This window comes from Phalacrocorax carbo, chromosome 2 (assembly GCF_963921805.1).
Source record: "Phalacrocorax carbo chromosome 2, bPhaCar2.1, whole genome shotgun sequence".
NCBI lineage: Eukaryota > Metazoa > Chordata > Aves > Suliformes > Phalacrocoracidae > Phalacrocorax > Phalacrocorax carbo.
In genome coordinates, this window is record NC_087514.1 from 147148643 (window position 1) to 147169702 (window position 21060).

General features: G+C 36.9%; 1 protein-coding gene across 10 annotated transcripts in view; it reads right to left on the reverse strand.

The window, feature by feature from the left end:
• Positions 1–21060, reverse strand: part of NEBL (nebulette) — a 273257-nt gene that overhangs the window by 81133 nt on the left and 171064 nt on the right. For 4 of the 10 annotated variants that reach the window (XM_064444761.1, XM_064444760.1, XM_064444757.1 and 1 more), the window contains exons 3-7: positions 15703–15785; positions 14888–14932; positions 14715–14786; positions 7973–8077; positions 5850–5960 (exon numbers count right to left, since the gene is read on the reverse strand). The exons of 2 other annotated variants lie outside the window; for them this stretch is intronic. In XM_064444761.1, the coding sequence (XP_064300831.1) occupies positions 5850–5960; positions 7973–8077; positions 14715–14786; positions 14888–14932; positions 15703–15785 (416 nt within the window). Of the gene's footprint in view, positions 1–5849; positions 5961–7972; positions 8078–14714; positions 14787–14887; positions 15061–15702; positions 15786–19603; positions 19751–21060 lie in introns of those variants that run through there. 4 more of the 10 variants (XM_064444763.1, XM_064444762.1, XM_064444758.1 and 1 more) reach the window with 3 other exon arrangements.

The following is a 21060-nucleotide window of genomic DNA, read 5'->3' on the forward strand; positions in this document are numbered from 1 at the left end:
ATGGAATTGGATTGTGAGTTTATAAACAAATTTATTTTTATAATAGAAACTGAGCTCAATGTTGGGCGTTCATCCAGCTTTCACTGTACAGTGTTACACTTACATATACACACACTCACATATTAAAACTGCCTGAAAAGCTGATCTTGCACTTATCCTTGACAGAAGCTTTTAGGCTTACATTAAGAAAATTCACCAGGTTCTGATGCCTGAAGAAGCAGCAAGTATCAAGAAAATTCATTTTCTAATAGCTCTCAGGAGCAAGCATTAAAATGATCCCCAAGAAAACAGCAAATACTAAATAAGATTGAAAGCTGATCAGGAGGAGAAGGATTTGAAACTAAAACCCTCAATAGCAATAAAAGAATACTGTGAAAGTTTTGAGATGGGAACTCTTGACTGTGGTGATTCGGACTCCTTCAGGACAGGATACTAGAACTGTGAGAAAATGTTGTATCTGTTTGTGTTTAAGGCAGCAAGATTGCATCTGAGTCACAGATCAGGGTGCCCAAGGCAATATATTAATATCTGCCCTGGCTATCTCAGATTACAAAATGATATATAGGCTGAGAGATTAAGACAAAAAGGGTTTGGGTTTTTTTTTTTGCACTGCTACTATATGAATGAAAGTATCAAATTATGAAGCTCAAAATGTGCCACCTCCTTATACAGTGTAAATCCATCATGATCATGCCTCTGGGGAAACACAACTTAAATTGAAACAAAGAAATGTCTATAACATCCCTATGCTGATTACACCTTGCAATTGGCAAAGCAAATAATCTTTAATAAGACTGAAGCAGCCCTAACAAATGATCCCCTGAAAAAGTATAATTACTATATGAGCATAGGCCACAAAAACTATTTTACTACTACTCCTGCTTCACATTGTCACTTTTAAGATGTTCCCCACTTCATAGCATTCTGAGAAGCAGCCCTGTACAGTTTCTTCCAAAAATATACTGATTTACAGCTATTTTATTACATTGCAATTTTGCTGGTTCAACATCTGTTTTCCTGTTGGCGAATGGGCTATGTAACCAAGACATCAAAAAACAAAAGCATATCAACTTCCAACATGAGAAAACTAACAGAAATTACAATTGAGTGTCCACTATCTTGGGAAAAGATGACTGTTTCTTTAGCTTAATGTAGGAATATTTTAATTGCTATTTGACAGCTGTGTTCTTCCTACCCTTTCACATTATTCTTATTAACTGACTTAAGTAACCTTGAAGCGATCCCAGGCTACGAGTAGTTCAATAGCTGTCCAGTTTAGTTTCGGACAGTTCAGTGCAAACTATTCCCAGATCTGTAAATCAGTTCCAAGAAAGCATGAAAAAAAAAATTATTATTTCATCAGTATTCTTAGAACCATTATTTTACATGTTAGCATGCGTATATTTATTTCTCATTCATGTTAATTTTCAAGTTTTAGCAAAACAATTTTCTTTATCAAATCTACATATGAAACTACTCTACAGAGACATCGAGTATTATAGGTCACTGACGTAACCTCTACACTGTAGCGGCACCATTTATTAACTCCTGAAATACAAGTCAATTATTTAAGTAGGTATGACTTCAGATTGAACTCATTTGTAAGTACTCATTTTTTATTTTACTTATTTCTCTCATATACCAGTGCGTCAATAGGAAGCTGGATTATGGAAGGCTTTGTGTTCTTTTAACTTGACTATGACTGACCCTCTGTTTTGGAATACTATTTAATTTTTATTTTTATATTTCCCTTCAGAGTCAGTAAGCTGAGCTCTGAACTTGAAATCCACAGTGTAGTTTTTTGTAGGAGGAAATGTTCATGAACACAGAAAATGCCATATTAATCTCTAGATAGAGAATTAGATTATCCAGTGTATTTGTGTAAAGCAAAACTAGAGAAGTCCAGGAGACTAATACTTGCTGCCATAAAAAAGAGGAAATCTTGAACATGAGATTTGACACTATAAAAAACTATGAAGAATTACATAAAACAGTCTGAAAATGTGTAATGTGATTGTAAATGATGCTGTAAACCACAAATATAACTTTATCATAGTAAAAAAGGATACATATGAAAGCAAAAGGAGGGTTCTGCACACAAGTAAGAAAAACATCAAAATTTTCTGTGGAAGTTGAAAATATTGCTTAAGATTCACTTGGTTCATCATCTTTAAAAACAAACAGAAAATACCGTTGAGGCATTGACATATAGTTACTATTTGAGATATTGCCCTGTGCAAAGGAGAAAATTAAACTGCCTTCAGTTTGCTTTAGATTATTCTTTTCAGATAAGAAGAAAAACAGTGCAATCTCTTCTTACAGTAGAAATAAAGTGATCAAAAAAGTGATGAAATGCATACTTTTTTCCCAACGTTGTTTCCCCCCCAGCAATTTTAAATACCTTTATCATTGTTTGTGACACCTTATTTAAAAAAATGTTCTGCGTAGGGAAGAATTCAGTATACTGGTCTTCAGACAAGAAAAAGATTTGGCACAAAGCTAGCAACGATCAGAAATTTACCGTCAGAAATATTTTCCACAGGAAAATTGCAATTTTTCCAGAAGATGTCCGTTTCCTCTCAGGAAAACCAAAATGACGGCTCCCTGCTCAGACTGTTCTCATCAACTGTATTTTCTTATCACAGGGAGCAGGGAAACTGGCGAGAGCTTTGTAGGCTAACAAGGAGGGTGAAGTTATATGGTGGGGACAAGGACTTCTGCTCTCTCTAGCTTACCCTGGGGACAGGTATGACAAAAGAGAGAGGGAAGAAAATCTGGTTTCTCACCCTCAAGAAAGCTATTTAGAAGGCAACAGTCAAAATTTCTGTGGAGAGGAAAAAATGAAATTTATAAAAGCTACCCAAGAATGTGGGGCTATGAAACGCCTTTTTCATTCTCCTGAAACATTTTTTTCCCCATAGTGTAATGATTTTTTGTCAAAATTTCAGATGGATTTCCTTCTCCATGGGTATTTATTTCCATCTTTGTGCCAGTTCTACATAAAACACAAAAGAGAAAATGTGGGCTTTATGCAAATCCAGCAGAAGTGGTCTTGGTTTAGTCTTTCCTCTGTATCTTGAAAAGAGAATTGAGCATAAATCAATACAGCCAACGTGGGGAGAAAGCTCCACAGGAGGAGAACCACCCCGTCAGGGTGTTGTAGTCTCCATTACAGCAAGAACCTGTCAGTGCTGACACTGTATGGCTGGAACCCTGCCGAACAAAGTTGTGGCTCTGCAGAAGTCAATGACAATTGCCGCATCAGTTCTAGCATGCAAAAGTATGCATGCAGAAGTGATAGATATGATAGATAGATATGGCAGCCTGTTTGCTCTGGAAAGGACAGTGAAGGGCAGCTGTAGGTTGAGAATAATTTCTTGTTAGAAAAAGGAAATTTCCCCTGGTTGCCTCCATGTTCCTAAATCATGAGTATGATGTGAAACAATGTATAAAATTAATAAATTGGACTAGATCTAGGCAGGCTGAAAACAGAGCTGCTGGGCATCCGCAGTGTGGCAGCACCATTTCATGATCAAACATCCAGTCATGGGAGAGACCATTTGCTGAGGACACACCTGTGTAAGGAGATCACCTGGCAGAGGCGTACCAGCCTTGGCAGTCCTGTGCCAGAAGGCAGTAGCAGAGAGAGTTAGTGGCGCTCTTTCTTCCACACTGTGATCCCCTAGTCCTGACACACCTGCTTGGCAGATAAGGCTACATATTCTGCCAGGAACATGGCATCACAGAGCGAGAAAGCACCTGCTTGATCTGGCTACAAAAGCATCCAAGCCTGACCTTGCATCAAAGAAGCATGAAAAGGGAGTCAAAGATGTAAATCTGTTCTAATGTGGATGAGGAGGAGGACACATACTCATATTTTCCACCTCTCAGGAAATCAGCACCTATTTAAAATCAAATTACTACAACTGAGGAACAGACTGCAGTTCTTTGCTTACAATAGCCTTTTCGCAGGAGAGTTGGCACAATCGCCAGACGGTACTGCTCCCTCTCCTTCCTATGGCACACCCTTGGTCTCCTCTTGCTGAAGTGATGACCTGTAAATTCACAATCCCAGCTAGACAGATGCAGCAGAAATCCTCTCTGCCATATCCTGACCCAGTTGAAATCTGAAATCCTTGTATTAGCTACTTAGGTATCGCAGTGATAGACACAATATGGATTAGATTTGAGTACTGTAGAGAAGATTTTCCACTAGAAAATCCCCTAGGATCTCTCTCAAAGTAGCATTAAATTCAGGTCCACTGCAACAGTAACCACAAGTTGGAAAAATGTGTCAGCATATCTTTAAGTTTTATGGTAGATTATGATTTATAATGCATCTATTCCTAAGGGGATGGTATGAATTTTACAGAAGAAGTTTCTGCTTAAATATAACTCATCCTATATGCATATTTGTTTCTCTGTGACTGTTGCATGATTGAAGAAAACGTTCAAAAATATCAAATTAAAACGTCAGTCTTTTCCTTAAAAGGTTTTTTAGATTAATCAAATGGTTTCATTTATAGTCTCATTTATCTTTTCTGCCACATCACCGATGTTAATTAACCTCATTTGCGTAAACTATTGTAGAATGTACTCATTTGGAATGAATCCAGGAGTAAATCTGTGGCAAACTAGTTAACTAATGTTTTATAAATCAAGCTAACGGTTTAAAAATGTTATACAAGTTTAATTCCCAATTTATTTCTACTGTAATTCTTCTAATCACTCACCTTACAATGAAATGTCACATTAATGTCATTTCAGCTACTCTGCTGCTTTGAGGGTATATATGTCCCATTTCAAATCATGAAAACTAAAATATACTTCATGTTATTGTATTTGCTTAATATAGCCCTGATTAACACGTTGTTTTAAATCAAAACATTTCTCCACAAGCTGTCCTGAGATTTCAGTGTTTTCTTTTGTTATGAATATTTTCCCTTGTTTGAAAAAAAAAAAATCACTGCATTAGAAGAATGCGTATTGAGATACAATCAATAATATGGATTTAGGAGTGTATTCACTTCACAGAGTGGCTGTATTAAACTATACATAGTTAATATCTTTAAGAGAGGAGAAAGGCAAAACAAGAAAAATGTGGAAATGCTTGGTGGACAGAAAGCCGTGGCCATCTATCAGCTATAATTCTCATGAGTAACAAGGAAAATCTGTAACTTCATTCATATTACACCTACCTAATACTCCCATTTCCACTGAGATCAATGGAAGTGAAGGGTCACCTCCCTACGTTACAGGTATCATATTTTTATACCCCTGGAGGCAATTGAACTATAATTTACTATTTTACTGGTTGTTTGCATATTTTACACTCTGTTCAATATACTTGATTTCATATTTTTAATTCTATACAATGTTTTGTGAGTGGTAGTATGTAAACCATCAGAAAAACATTTACTGCTACCCGTAAGTGCTTTTAAAACTCATTAAAGTATTTTTTTCCCTTCAGCATCTAATATTTTATAAAGCTAATACATCTAAATTGAAACGGTTGTTATACAAGATTCACCTATCTTATAAATACAGTGCAATGTCACTGAATTCAGTAATTCCTTATTGCATCCATGGATTTCTAATTAATTTCATCAGATTGATGAATGCACTACCATTTTTTAAATTTTTATTTAATGAACATAAGTAAGACTGTCAACATTTTAAAGGTGAGTAGTTCTTGAAGTTAAGAAGTTATGGTCACAAACTCTGGATGATAAACTCACCCAAATAAATCAAGCAGGCAATCAAGTGTCCATTCAAATATATTGTTCAGATTGGTCATATTCTGTCACAAAATTAATCTAAAAAACAGTTTTGTGATTCTAAAATTGTACCTTGCTCTGAAGTTGTGTTAATTCTTTTGCAAATACACTGTCAATTGTGGCTGGCATCTGCTGATAAAGAGAACTGCAAAGGTCTTTCTTAGCAGCTCCTTTATACTTCACCTAGTGGGGAGAAAAAGGTGACACATAACGCAAAAATTAAGACACAGTAATCACGCTACGTATTTTTCCTATTAAATAAAATGGCATAGGCCATTGGAACTGGAAAAATCTAATGCTGTCATAAACTTTCAAGCAAAAACAGATCTTTAAATAATAACTTTAAAATACTTTAGGTGGATGTGTCTAATTCACAAAGCAACGCAAAGTATATCCTAGTTAAATTCAGTAATTTGGGGGGAAGTATAAAATAAGGTAAGCCAGACACTTATTTTTCTATCCTTTTAAAAATCATTTTCAAAAACCAAAATTATATTTTTTCTTTCCATTTTCCTGAGTTTTGCACAATGGGAGCAATGTGAAGCCAACAACAACAACAAAAAATTTTACCGGTAAATAAGTAGTAGCAATTAAATATAACCGGAAAGGACAGGAACATTGAAGTTACCATGTCTGGCATAATTTCTACTTAATCTTTTCATACTACAGAGTCAATTTTTAAATTACTTTTTATTTATCCTCTACTTTCTCCAGTGTTCAGTACTAGCAATTCCTCAGAAAAGGGTTTTATGAGACAGGCCACAATAGTAGTTCAAGATCTGGGAGGTTTTTGCTTGAGATCTAAGTTTTTTAAATTGATAAAACAATAATGTCAAATACTGCTGTGAAAGTAATTATAAATATAAAAAAATTCTTAAATTATACCATCTAATTTCATTAATTTACTGTGCAATATACAGCGTTCATTACAGACTAGTTCCCCATACATATTTTATATATATATATAAATATTTTGCTGTAACATTTGTTGATATTTCTGAAAACAGAGGGCTCTTTTTCACTGCCTTAGACATGCTGTTAAGAATTTCACTGTTCAAGTTTTGCAGAAACAGGACCAAGTAGTTTGACACTAGAGGTCAGTAATTTACAAGATAACCCATCCATCACATCACTGGCTTCAGGTAATGCTGCAATAAGCAAAGAGTGCTCAACAGTGTAGTAATATAAAACATACAGGTTTTAAAATTTTGAAATAACTTTCTAACTCTATATCTTTGACTAATAACACCCTTTCTTTCAGATCAGGCAGATGGATTTGATAAATACTGTCTCTACTGTGCTTTGTGGACTACAATAGTCTCTCTCTCTTAGAAAGCAAAATTTCATCACATTTATGCCCCATGGGACATGCCACTCTTTTTCAGAAAATATGAAGATAAATGTAACAAAAATATTCATCACATGCATTTATAATTAATGTAGCCACACAGCAGACTGATATATATCAGAAACAGAATACAGTATGTATAAAAATTACTTAACTCCAGACAGGGATATTGGGATGTTCTTTTACCACAACCATAAAGGTAGCACAAAAAATGAGGCACCAAAAATTTCAGTCTTCCAAGGGTCACAGTGACAGAAAAAATCACTCAGAACCAGCAGTACCTTAACAAAAGCAACTCTCTGCCAGGTAAATCTCCTGCCGCTGTTATAATTTGTGGAAGATAATCAGAGATGCAATCCCATGACACCCTGTACCTGGGACATGAAAAGCTGGCAGTAAATTCTGCTCTGGCATTTTGGAAGCTGCCATTCTTTCTCTGTCACTACAGCTGCGTGTGTGTGTTTGCGTGTACACAAAGACCTAAACACTCTGACATGGGTGTGCATATATATGCATGCAAGTCCTCAGGGGACCTGCAGCTGGCACTGATCGGATCTCTGCCTACTCCTACTCCTCAGTTTATCCATCCATAAAACGGGATAGCTAGGACTGCCTCAGAACCATTAATAAAGTATCTTGGAATCCCAAAATAAAAGTGGTGTGTAATTCCAAATTATTATTACTCATATATACAGTATACACTAATTACAGCGCTTTAAGTCACTTTAAACAGGACTGTTATTTGAAATAAGCCATCCTTCCCCTGCTAAAAAACACCATATTCAATTGAAAGAGTTTTTAGGAAGGATAGAGAACAAAGAGAATTCCTCAGTCTTTTAGGTCTTACCTCAGAAATAAAAGCACCAAGACTTTTCACATGTTTTAGCTGTGGGGTGTCAGGTATAAATATGCATTTGCCTTTAGATTTTTTAAACTCTTCTTTATAGTGTATCTACAAAAAGGAGAAACAAGAAGTTTAATTTTCTTACAAAACAAAAAAAAAATCAACAATGGCACTTTTATTATTATTATAAATTCTTATTATTCCTATTTATTTATTTATGGATATTAAGCTGTGTGGCTTGCAAATCCCACAGGCTGGATCAAATTAAGCCATACAGGGTAACACCAGTTCTCACACACTGTACCAGGGCTATGTAAAAGACACAGAACTCCTTAATAATAAAGATGAAAAAGATATGATTTTTCTCTGCATCTACAGCACATTTTCTCCACTGCTGTAGATGTTCTAGTATCTCTAAAGAAAGGAGAATCGAAAAATTGTTCTCCTTGATCTCAAAGATAAAATTGTTAAACTAACTACTAACACAGACGTAGCAAGCACAGGGTCTGTATAACTGAATCAAATGCCCCTTCATGAATCCAAGGGTAACATGAATAAATTCAGAAGGCCACTACCAAATCATTGCCTACAAAGCACACCAACAGTCACGACGTACAAGAAATAACAGAATTTCTTTAAAGGCAAACAAATTTTAAATTGTCCCATTTTTTAAATCATGTGTATGCACAAAGGAAACAGTTTTTGAAGCAAAACACAACGACATATTTTGAAAACAAACAAACAAACAAAAAAAAAAACAAAAAAAAACCCCACCCACAAACCACAAATTTTTATTTTTTTTAAACAGCCAACATGTAGACATGGCACTTCAGGGCATGGTTTAGGAGACATGGTAGTGTTGGGTTGGTGGTTGGACTTGATGATCCTGGAGGTCTTTTCCATCCTTAATGATTCTATGATTCTATGACCTCTGTCTTACCACGGGGCAAACAATACGGGCTGGTATAATAATCAGAGGACTGTTGATGAAGTCAGAGTTACTGTCTGTTTCGGTGATACTGCAAGAAGGATAAAATCTACAGGCACAGTGAATGTGTAGGGACCTTTATTATATAAGTGCACGAAGATAGATGGTGAATTATGATAAGACGGACTAAATACATGGACAGCCTTAAATGTTTTCAGTGACATTTCTTTCTCTGTACATAGAATAGTTTAGTTCAATTGCAAATTGAATTATTTAGTATTAAGCTTTCATGGTTATTATCTGCTACCATTTTTCTAACCTCATATTCACATTCTGCCTAACAGCAGCTTGCATTTACGCACTCAAGACTTGCTGACAAGCACTGACAGCAGCAATATGATCTGCATCTGAGCATTACACAAATATGCAGTCTTAATTTCCTCTTTCTCTGAATCCTTAATGGATATCACAAGTTCTAGTCTACGCTCCTCTATAGGGACTTGAAAATTTCATAAGAAGGATGGCAGCCTACACAGAATCAGCTCCTGTACTTTCTGTGCAAACTTTTTATCCACTGCAAAATGGATTAGATAATGCCAAATTCATCTCAAACCAATGACTACATAATCCTCACACAGGAAATAATTTTGGTTACTATTGAGCTCATCCATGTTTGGACTACTGAAGAAATCTAGACCTCACCACCAAATCATATTGTCTGCCTTTGTGGATTACAGTGTACTCTAAATAAAAACTGTTTGGTGAAAAATGGTTGTAAAGTCCCTGTGTGTCATCATCTTACTCAGCGAGCCACAAATCCAATGGTTCATGTAACCTGTGTGTGACACCATACTCCTAGGTAATCATAGAGCAATACATGAAAGGGGTAGTTTTATGATAAACATACTTTATCAGGCACTTACTGTTCAACCTGCACACGTGCATGCATGTACGTGCAAGCACGTGTATGTACATGCACATGAACAGCTTAAAAAAAGGCTTTGTAGAATTATATTGGAATTAAAGTATTCATTCACAGTGATAGGGCTGAGAAAGGACATGGGAAATCTACAGAGCTGACTGTCTACTGGTTAGGTAGAAACTGCTGTAAAGCTGAGACTCTGGTAGAGGAGGAGAGTCTTGCTGCTCACAACTTAGATAAATCACCCACAAATGTCCAAGAGCTGACTGTAATTATACCCATTTCAACTACAGAGCAATAATTACATTCAAAAATCAAAATCAAAATTTTCCTAAGGTATCTTTTAATTGGGGGGATGACACAATACAACTAGAAGAAACAATCAAAGCTGTTCTGCTGTAGAAGTCTTGCTTTCAAAAGAACCAAAGCAGTAAAGGACTAATGCCACCTCCTTACCCCTTTATTTTTCATGTCACCCGCAGAGGCCACAAAATGCACACAGGCTGAAGTGAGCAATTTAGAGAGGACATAAAACAAAATGTGTGGTCAATGTCTGATCCAACACACTCTGTTCTGCTACAAAAGCATCTGCATCACTTGGAATCAAAAAGATGGAAGATGAAATGGGACAAGTATAATGAAGTCATGACATCTGCACATAAAAATCATATTTATTGCAAATGACATAAGCAAGAGACTTAAGAGATTGGCTATGACTAAACATAACCAATGGCTGGAAGGAATAGGCAAAGAAGCTAAAATTCCTCCTCAAAGTCTGGGGTTACAAATTCAAATGTCTAAAATACTGAATAGGAAATTTTGCCTGCAAGTGACTTACCTACCCTTCACCATAAAATACACTGTTTAGGTTGAGCAGATCTGGTAAGCCTTGTGAAAAAAAAAAAAAAAAAAAAACACAACAGGAAAAATGTGCAAATGATGGCCTGGAGCCACCACTGCTCTTTTGATATACTTTTGAAGTCCAATAGCTCACTAAAGGCCCAATTTTTAATAGCTCTCTCCTGGTCTCTTTCTTCTACCTGACTCATCATAAAACTACTGTGACCAGCAGCACAGCTATCCAGTAAAAGAGGATTAAAATTCCTAGACAACCACCAAAACTGTAAGCTTCAAAGTGCATTTTTTTCTTAATGGATGTTATATGGCAAGATCAACTTTATAAAACAAGGCCATCCAACCTTTAGGCTGAAGCTTCCTGGCTCACCAAGAAAACTGATCTCGCCCATGGCCTGTTCCATCAGCCTTTTTCATGGGGGAAACACAGGAGGAGACTCTGGGCTAAAGGAAAGGCTCTGATAGTAACCACTTAATCCAAGCAGCCACCTTTCCTTTGTATGCAGGGGCACACATTAATCTAACTTTAATATGAATATACTTGAAAAACTGTTCTTAATATCTTAACATCAATGATGTAACCATGTTGACAGTCATCATGCCAAGATCCATTATAGAACTATCATCTCTCAAAGACCCATTTAAGTTTAGAAAAGCCACAAAAAGGTCTGAACCTTCTTATATAGTTCTTATGCTAGACCAAAAGGGAACTTTCTTCCACTATGGATTCCCTTTCCGACCTTACACTACTTAATTTATAATCTCTCATAAGACTAAGAGCTGTGTCAGACCACAGATCCATCTAATACAAAATCCTCTCTCTGTGGCCACAGAAAGCTAGAGAAAAGCATGAGAACAGGGCAAGCATACAGTATTATTGCCCCACAGTATTTTATTACTCTCCAGCAATTTGGACCTCAAAGTCCTCCTGAGTTAGAGGCTGTGATTAGTAATGGTGAGTCCGGAGGAACAGCTCCACCCTGAATTAGGTGGTCACGACCCTATTGGAATGAGTGGAAAGGTGTTTCTGTACTTGACTCCAGGTCTCTTTGGCCCTTGCTTGTAACAAAGAGACATGCTAAAGCAAAGATGGACTCCATACAAGGACAGTTAAATGGCAAGTAGTACTACTATTTGCTGTAGGGAAAGAAGCACCAGTACTATACATTACCAAAATGCAGCAGAATCTTTAGAAGCAGAGTGTCTGCCTCCCTACCAAAAAGGATTATGATAGTTTGGTCAATGTTTATTTTATTTGTATAATCCTCCTCTCTGCTTATAACAGTATTCACAACAACACACCACACAATCAAAACAAAGAAGAGATGAAAATATACCAAAATGTAAGTAATACAAGCAAATGGACAGGCTCAGTTTCAGTACAGAAAAGAAAGGGCCTGGAAAGGAAGGTAATTCATATAAATCAAACACACATGACAGTTTTGAAAACATCTGTGGGATAAAATTGCATAATAGAGGGAGATTAAATGAAATGGCTTTAGGAAGAAACAATCCAGGGGGTATCACAGCCACAGAACAAACATCTGCCAACCTCAAATGAAAATGGGGATTTCCTCAAAAAACCGGAGCACATAAACACTTCACAACTTCCCCTACATACAGTTCAAGGCTGACAGTTACACATGGACTAAGGACTGCCATTGCAACATTTTTTTAAAACCATATTTCCAAATTAAAGTCAGCCTGCAAAGAACGCAGGGCGACGATAATGCAACCCCAGTATCTCAGTCATGAGCACGCCTGGCGCTGCGTTCTGATGGAGGAACTGTGCTGACAGCTCCACTGGCAGAAAAGGACAATCACCCAGTCTCACGGTCAGCAAGGACACAGGCTGCTGTCCCAAGGTCATCTTCGGGCCAAACTGCAAGCCCGATAAAGACATTGCACACATAAAATGTACAGACGTACACCAACGATACATCCACACAAACAGCAGTTCGTGCAAAGTTTCATGCTAAAAGGATAAAGAATACATAAAAAATTCTGAACATTAATGAGTCAAAAATCAAAACCAAGAACGCAAACTCCTTGCAGTTTATTGGCCTCCACAATGAAGTGTGCAAGGCGAGGAACTTACCCCCCAGCACACTGATCATAAGAAATTCCAATTATACCAAAAATTCTGGGAAACAAAATTCACCTCCTAAATGTACACGTATTCCAATCAAGCCAATGAAGAAATACCTACTGATTTCAGCAGAGGCTGAATAAAGCCCCAAAACTGGACGCCATTTTTAAACAGGGTCTCTTTGAAATTAAATTGGTCTGGACCATTACATATTTCAGCTACTTTGAAAGCATTTACAACACTATGCCATTATGCTTTTCACATCTCAAGTAAAATCTAACACACTTGCAGCTAAACACATCACAAGCTTTCAGCAGAAGCCCACATCCCTGAATCATTATAGGCTTCAGAAACATGGCTTGACCTTTCACCTTAGCTCCCAAGCCCCTGCAGAAAATCAGAGAAAATACAGCCAACTCCATTTACCAGTTCAGAACCACAGCCAACATTACTCCTAATGGGTATACAGCACCGTAATAATTCCTTTTCAATTAAAGAAAATATGTCTTCAGCATTTTTCAATGAGTTGTCTCCTTTAAGAACAGCAACCATGTTTAGAAACAAGTTGCATGGAAGCAATAAATGTATTTTGGGTCAGATAAGTGCTCCAGGTCCATTTACATTTTGGCCTTTATGTGAGTTGACAGGCACTTATTGTACCATATGCCATTCTTTTCTCAAAGAAAGCAAGTAGGTAACCATCAGTAAAAATATTAATCTCTACTACTTCCTAAAGTAGCTTGAAACTACAAGGGAGCCATCTTGGTAGCTTCTCTTAAGGATCTATCCAATTTTCAGCACTCTTTCTGCGAAAATTAAAGTATTACCAGATGGTATATGGACAAAGAGGAAACTTTGACCTTGTCAAGTTACATTTTCAAGCCAGCACTGTAACACCTACACATCCCAGATCCTGTTTTTCTGAGTTACCTATTCTTTTCTGATACATAACACCTAATAATGTATACCATCAGTGTAGACTCTGTATGTTCTATTCTCATAAAATCAATGTGCTTATTCACCTTGAATAACATCCCGATATCAGATTACAACACAACATGAGCCAGACGTCATTTTTCAGTTTCTTTAGAAGCTCTTGTTAAAGCAAGTCACTCTTCCCTCAGTAATGTCTCCTCTGCTGCTAGCCACCATCCTTGCAGGAGAAATATCACTCAACTCCCATTCACATGAAGGGACAAAGTTACTTTTCAGACACACTTTCCCAGAGGGACACAGAAATAAACTTCTATCAAGGTAAATCTGATGCTGTTACATGGAAGCAATTGGGTCTACTCCTATTTAAAATGTATTGGATCCAATCTATGTTGTTTATATCATGTCTATATCTGATTGACAGTTCTAAAATCTATAGTAACTAAGTCAAGAATTTGCTAGCTAAATAATTTTTAAAGATATTCTAGCATTTCAGTGGATTCTTCCTATAAGTGTAAATCAATAATAACATGCTAAGCAGTTTTGAGCATCTACCACCACAGACCAACAGATAACGCTCAAAATTCATCTGCTTTATTTTTATCCTCTCTCCTTACAGCTATGTATACCGGCACCCAGTTCTGTTCTAACCAATCAAACTTCATAGGATTAGGCTATAACTGGAAAAAAATACTGCATTTTTCTCATTTTCCTGATGAAACCAGTCAAGGTGTTCTCATGGGAGGCACCCTCCACCTGAGACCCACTTTTGGGAACACTCTCTTTCCTAGGGCTATGCTTCGCGCCATCCAAGTGCTCTGAAAAGCTCATCCTTTTGTGGCTGATTTAAGGTACCAGAGTAGGCTGCGCTTTTCTATTATTTTGTGTGCTTTTATATTTGATCCTTGGATAGATACATGCTGCACTGTACATATCTGAAAAAAATCCATATCATAAATATAAAGCCGCTGGGAAGAGAAATGCAAATGTAAGGATGTAAACAGTCACCATCACTTACATCACTTATTATTTCACTGCATTTTCGGGCCAGCTCCATATTTCTGTCCTCAATAACAGGCTTGAGGAAGACCTGTAAGAGAAAGGCAGTCATTCCAGGTTCATTGTCCTAAAAAGGTAACAACAGAAGGAAATAAGTACTTTTCAAAGCTATTCTATTGGAGTTTAACTCACCTTTTCTTCTTCCTCCCCATCCTCATTTTCGTCTTCCCTGAAATTCTGAATGACAGATACTCGCATTTTAATCTTTGCGGAAAACAATGAAAACTCTAAAAAGGTTCAGCACTGCAGGAAACAGCTCAGACCCTACAGCACGCCTGGAATCAATGCTTCAATTGTGTCCTCCACTGCACTTAACTCTACCAAGGCTCCTTCTTTATTTAGGCAGCACTTGACAGTCTTTATCTGAACAATTCAGTGTGAGTGAACTGGAAGGCATTGCAGATGGCCTTGCTAGCTATCAGTCGCAGCAGAGCTAATGCTTACTTACAGATAAAATATAATTAAATGACCTACCCAGTCAACTATTTTTAAAACAACTATGAACACAATTAAAATACTGCAATGCAGTTAATTCATAACATAAGTAATTTAGTAAAATTAACAGGCTTAAAAGGGGAACGTTGACTCTAAGTTTATGGGGAAACTGCCCCATTCTAAGATTCAAGACACCGATGACTCCAAAACTAGTTATCACAAAACTTTATTTTGTTGGTCCAATAATAAAGCTTTTTCATTAAAAAAGCACACTATTCTTATTTTCCAGTAGATGTAACTGCTAGTATATTTTTCAGGAAATACTCCTTTTCCAGAAAGCCTATAAAATTCCTTAAATGCTTTCCACATCAGATCAGCTGCAGGTTAAACCCATGCATACATAGATACAAATGCGTCTGTATACTTACAAGCATATATGGCTACGTATTTACACAAGCATATATGTTCCTTCACTGTTAAAAACTGTCATGGCCTGTAGTCTCAAAACCAACCTTTTTCAGTATGAAGTCACTGACTCCAGCTGCACTGAAACCGAAAGTTATCATGTCGACGGACATAGTGTCACAGTTTGCTTCTGTAAAACAAGCAAGGAGGTATTACAGGAGCGGTTGGAGTAACCAGCATTTTAGCATTATTTTTCTTTCCAAACTGTAGCCTGCATACATCTCATTTTACACAGGTCATGCTTTTGAACTTCATCTAGCAGAGTGATTCACCACTACACAGCTTTGCAATCAGGCAAAGACAAGGAATGTGTGCTCTTAAGAAACCTCTTCAAAGAATTTTAAGTACTTGTGCCCAAACACAATGTCCTTAGAGCTTATTTAAATACGCACATTTCCTTAGAAAAATAAACATTTCAGAGGAAAGGAAAAATACAACATTTGACTTAGTTAAGGTCTGAAATTTAAAAAAAATATTAAGAACAAAGGCACAAACTGCTTTCAGTCTATAATAATCAAGAGACATAATTCTTTATACATTAATAGTACAGAAAGCTTCAAGATTTTCCACTCCACTATTTCAAATATAAGCTCCTGAAGTTCAGATTTGGATTGGCATTGCCGAGGTTCAGGTTGAAACCCAGAAGTCTGGTTTGTATAGGTGAGAATTACCTGTAATTTATGCTGACTACTTCTGGAGCTAAGGATGTTTCATCCTTGTGGAAAAAAATGGTTTAGTCTTATAAGATAGGTATTCACAGTAACAGATCATTTTTGAAGCTCATGGTCACAGCAAAGATATTCCTAAACAACAGACTCATGCAAGATTTCAAGGACCACACATTAAGGAGACGGAGTACCTGTGATAATATTGCAAATACTATATTCTTCAAGTGCAGTTAATTTCCCTTTCCTTCTTACATTTAATAAATTTTTAAAATGGAAACCTTGAAAAAAATTTAAGGGAGTAGAGAAGAGCTATGAGTAGCTGCAAACCTTGCTGAATACAGGGAAATCTTTTGCTAGTTTTTGCACCAGAGGGCAAATATGGTCAAAATGACAAAGTCAAAACTGTTCAGGTTTGGGGGGAAAAGGGGAGTGTTCAGATTTTTAACATGCTTACATTCTACCTGCTAGTTTTTCAGCACCTAGACATACCAAAATTTATACATTAATAGTGGTTTTCCTGCAATGGTTTCTGTGGAATACAATTCTGCTTTCTTTTCAGCATAATCACTTTTGGTCAGCCCTGAAGTGGTCAGGCAGTTGGACTATATGATCATTGTAGGTCCCTTCCAACTGAAATATTCTATTCTGTTCTATTCTATGATCTTTAACTGCTTTGATAGAATTTATTTTTCCCCATTTTTGCATGGTCTGGATCAGGCATAACTGAGTGTTCAAATATGCTATGTCCCATGTAACTTCCATAATACAAGGATTTTAAGACAGTTGCTATAACTAACCATATTAAAGAAAAGTATAATACAATGCACAAGGGGAGTAAGGGAAAAAGTATCACAGTATCAACTAATAATCACAGGTTATTCAAAATGGCCTTCTTCACATAACAGATGCAGTAAGAGACTATGTGACACAGAAACCTGCCTCCCTTTTTTCCACCCTCCTCAAAGCACTGAATAGTCAGAAAACGTTCACTGTGCAATAAACCAAGACTGAAAATCAAATATACCCAGATATAATTCAGGGAAGAATTTGTTATAACCATTTAAGAGTTGCACGGTTTAGAAGTACATTATGATTCTATTAGCAGCCTACAGGTCAAGAACAAGCTTAGGTTACTTCCATAACAGGCAATACATAATCTAAGATTAGCAGGCACGTTTGGCTTTGCAAATGTTCATGTATGTTTACAAACATTTTTAGAACTGCTCTAAAAATACTAAATCTAATCAGAATAAAGGCCTAGTTAAAATGCTGAGTTTTACACCCCCAAAACAATTATGAAGTACTTTTCACCTGCAAAATCTGCATTTTTACCAAAACTTCCAAACTGACGCTTCTGAACCATTTTCCACTGTATGTATAACGGAATAGTCATTTGTTCTGGAATCAAACAGCACAGATTAAACAAAACCCCATTGTACAGAATTTTAAGAAAACACTGGAATGGACTGCTGAGCAGTGTATTCACAATATTTGTATGCATACAGGGCATGGCAAAAATAGAATTTATTATTGCATTATAGATATCTTAATATGCACACAAAGGGGAGAAATTAGTTCTTCAGGGAAGGACCCAGTATGAACTCATTCAAATTTTGTAAGGGAATACTGCATAGCTCCACATTTCTACTTCCAGCCACCCTGCGTGGACGTTTTGCATCTCACTTCAAATTCAGCCTTAAAAGTGAGGCTATTTTGTTGAAGAAGCTGTAACAAAATAAAAATAGCTGTCCATTGTATAGATTGTTCACAGAAGCACAGTATTTGCAGTCCACAACCTTCACTGTGTATGAACTTTTGATAGAGAAGACAAGCCTTGTAAAAGTAAACTATATGGTTTATACTATGAAAGGAAACAGCTGAATCTCCCAACACTTACAGCCATCATTCGACTGTGTCAATGTACTAGTTTTTGACACAGAACATTACTCGAGTACTTGGTCTAAATGCATATCTGCTGAGGAGGCAGAAGGGGAAGAAACATGGGGTATAAAGGAGCCCGAGTCCCCATGAGTACGAGTTGGCCCAGCATGCGAATGGGTCAGACGCTCAGTTGTGCAGCTACCCTGCTTTGATCACACACAGCTGTGTTCACATCTGGCCAAAGCCCCACCACCTTCTTGTCCCTTTATCAATCTTTCAAGAAATACATTTGGGAGATGTTAACCCAAAGAGTTAAAAGGCTTAATCTCATTTTGGCCCCGATACACATAACAATTCGGCAGTGACACTCAGTTCTGTCATTGAACAAGCAATACCATTGGACTTTTTTGGCATAATCCCCAAAAGCCTTCTGCGATCTGCAATATCTGCATATACTGCTGAGCTGAAAGAACTTCTTTCCCACTCCACAGAACAGCAGAAACTGTGCTTGTAATAGAAAATATACCAGAAACATCACAATCTCAAACCTATTTAATGCAGTTTCTCATGGGGTACTTGAACATAGGTTGCAAGTTAAGGACTGAAGTATTTCAGCTGGAAAATCTGCACAGCGTTATAGTGAGAGTATATACATGTTATAAATATATTCCTTTCAATTCTGCACTGAAAACCCAGTAAGAACACAGGTAGAGCTTTAGTGCTTTAACTATCCTACTTCCAATGAGTCAAAAATCAACCCATAGACATCCCTGAAATGAAAATGTTATTTTCTGTTCTCACTGGACAGACACACACATCACTGAAACAAATACAATTAATTCAACGTGACACAGCTGGTGGTCTCTTTTCAAAAAGCACACAAGGCATTTGTAAGCGCTGAGATTCAATTACTTCTCATTTCTAGAAATACTCATCTATCAGACTGGAAGTTACTAGTGGCCCTGCACAAGGAAGTTCATAGTTAGGCTATCAGCACCACAATCACAAACAGAAAGAAAGCGAGGGATTCCAGCCTGCCGATTTGAACCTCTCCTGAACATGAAATATCTATTAACATTAACAAAAGAAATTCAAGAGATGGTTCTATTTAGAGAAAAAGCTTACCCATAAGCTTGTATGGGTACAAGCTCACATCATTAACACTGCATTTATCAACAACACTTCAAAACCTGCAAAAACCACAAGATTCTAAGCTAAGAATTTCTTTCAATGAAAGTTACTTTGTTTAAAGTTTTGGTAAAGCAGACAGTGGCAATGGTATTTTTAAGGACAAATACAAACAAGACGTTAGAATACTGATTTATGAATCCCAGAAAACCTAATGAATTTTCAATGCCTAATAAATACATAAATATAGACATTTTTTGCAAACACATACCCATGGAGATGTTGTCTAGCCCAACTGGATCTTGATGACAGATCATTTACGATGTCTGTATGGTACAACCAGTTTCACATAATAACACCCAATCTAATCTAGTTACCAGAAGCAGTGTAGCTATGCTAGCACGACACTGCCTCAGCAAATAAACTCTTTCCCACACAGCTAATTATCCTGAGAAATGAACTCAATCAGAAGTGGGAGTATTTATCGGGGCACAAGACTCTGCCATGTAAATGTAACCTTAGCTGTGATAAGCAACAATACATTGAAATAAACCAGCATAAAGCTTCTTCAGATACTAATGTATTCTAAAAAAACCCAAAACCTCAGCTTCGTTTTTGTGACAATATTAATAATTGCCTACTACGTTTACACTATAGTTTTAAACCCTCAAAGATGGTATTTCCTAAATGGGATATACAGTTTCAACTTTTTTTTTTTTTTTAATTTTTTGTTTCTCAAGCAATGAAATCCTCAACAATGAAGGAATTTGGTGGTTTCCCCACCCCTCGCCCCAGTATTTTCAGTTTAACCAGAAGCCCGAAAAAAACCTATTGCTCCTACAGCTCTCTTCACAAGCTGATACTGGGATGCCACCTTTGACTGCACTGCAACTATTTAATCTACTCTACCTGACATATCTATGGCATTTCCCTTTACTGCCAAGTTTCATAAAGCCCCTTTCCCCTTACTCAAGTGTCCAACTAGGTATGGGAGTCCATCAGAGCTAATAGCTCTGGGGAGTAGCAGTTGAGGCTCTTCAGCACTCCCCACCTCTTACTAGTGCCATAACAACAATGAATAGTCAAGATATTTATTCCTATTACCTAGGAAACTGGAGCCCTGATGCTAGTCCTGTGTGCTAGTAGCCGAGAGAACTGCAGACTAGTCCCCTGTAGCTGGTGGAGAGTAGCACACATCCAAGCAACCCCTCTGCCCTGCAATTTGTGGCTCAGATTTTATACAGCTGTTCTACAGAAGATGGCTAGAAAATTAAATTATCAGCTGACTGGGTTACTGTGTGAGGTATACATAAAAGCAGAATCACGTTCAGCAGAAGAGGGACTCAGCAGGGAAATTATAGCTTTTCTCTTAGGGCTCCTCAAGCAGAGAAACGTTTAGATAATAGATCAAAGTTTGGAACTCACAAAATTGTCATTTCATCCAAACCTAAATCCTACGGAAGGAAGAGACAGGACTACATAACAAGATTTTTTGAAATTTTACCTTGCTATAAATCACAGCTAAAATTATCAATGATTGTAGGTAAAAGGTATGAAATCAGTAATAAACAAGTTTTATTTTGTCTCAATAAATCCTAAAAAGCTAAACATACTCCCTTTCTCCTTCCGGTAACTATATATTCACATACAGCTTACTGTAATCTGAAATAATAGAAGGATATATTTGGCTTATATACAGACTTTTGCACACATTTTCTTAGCCATATA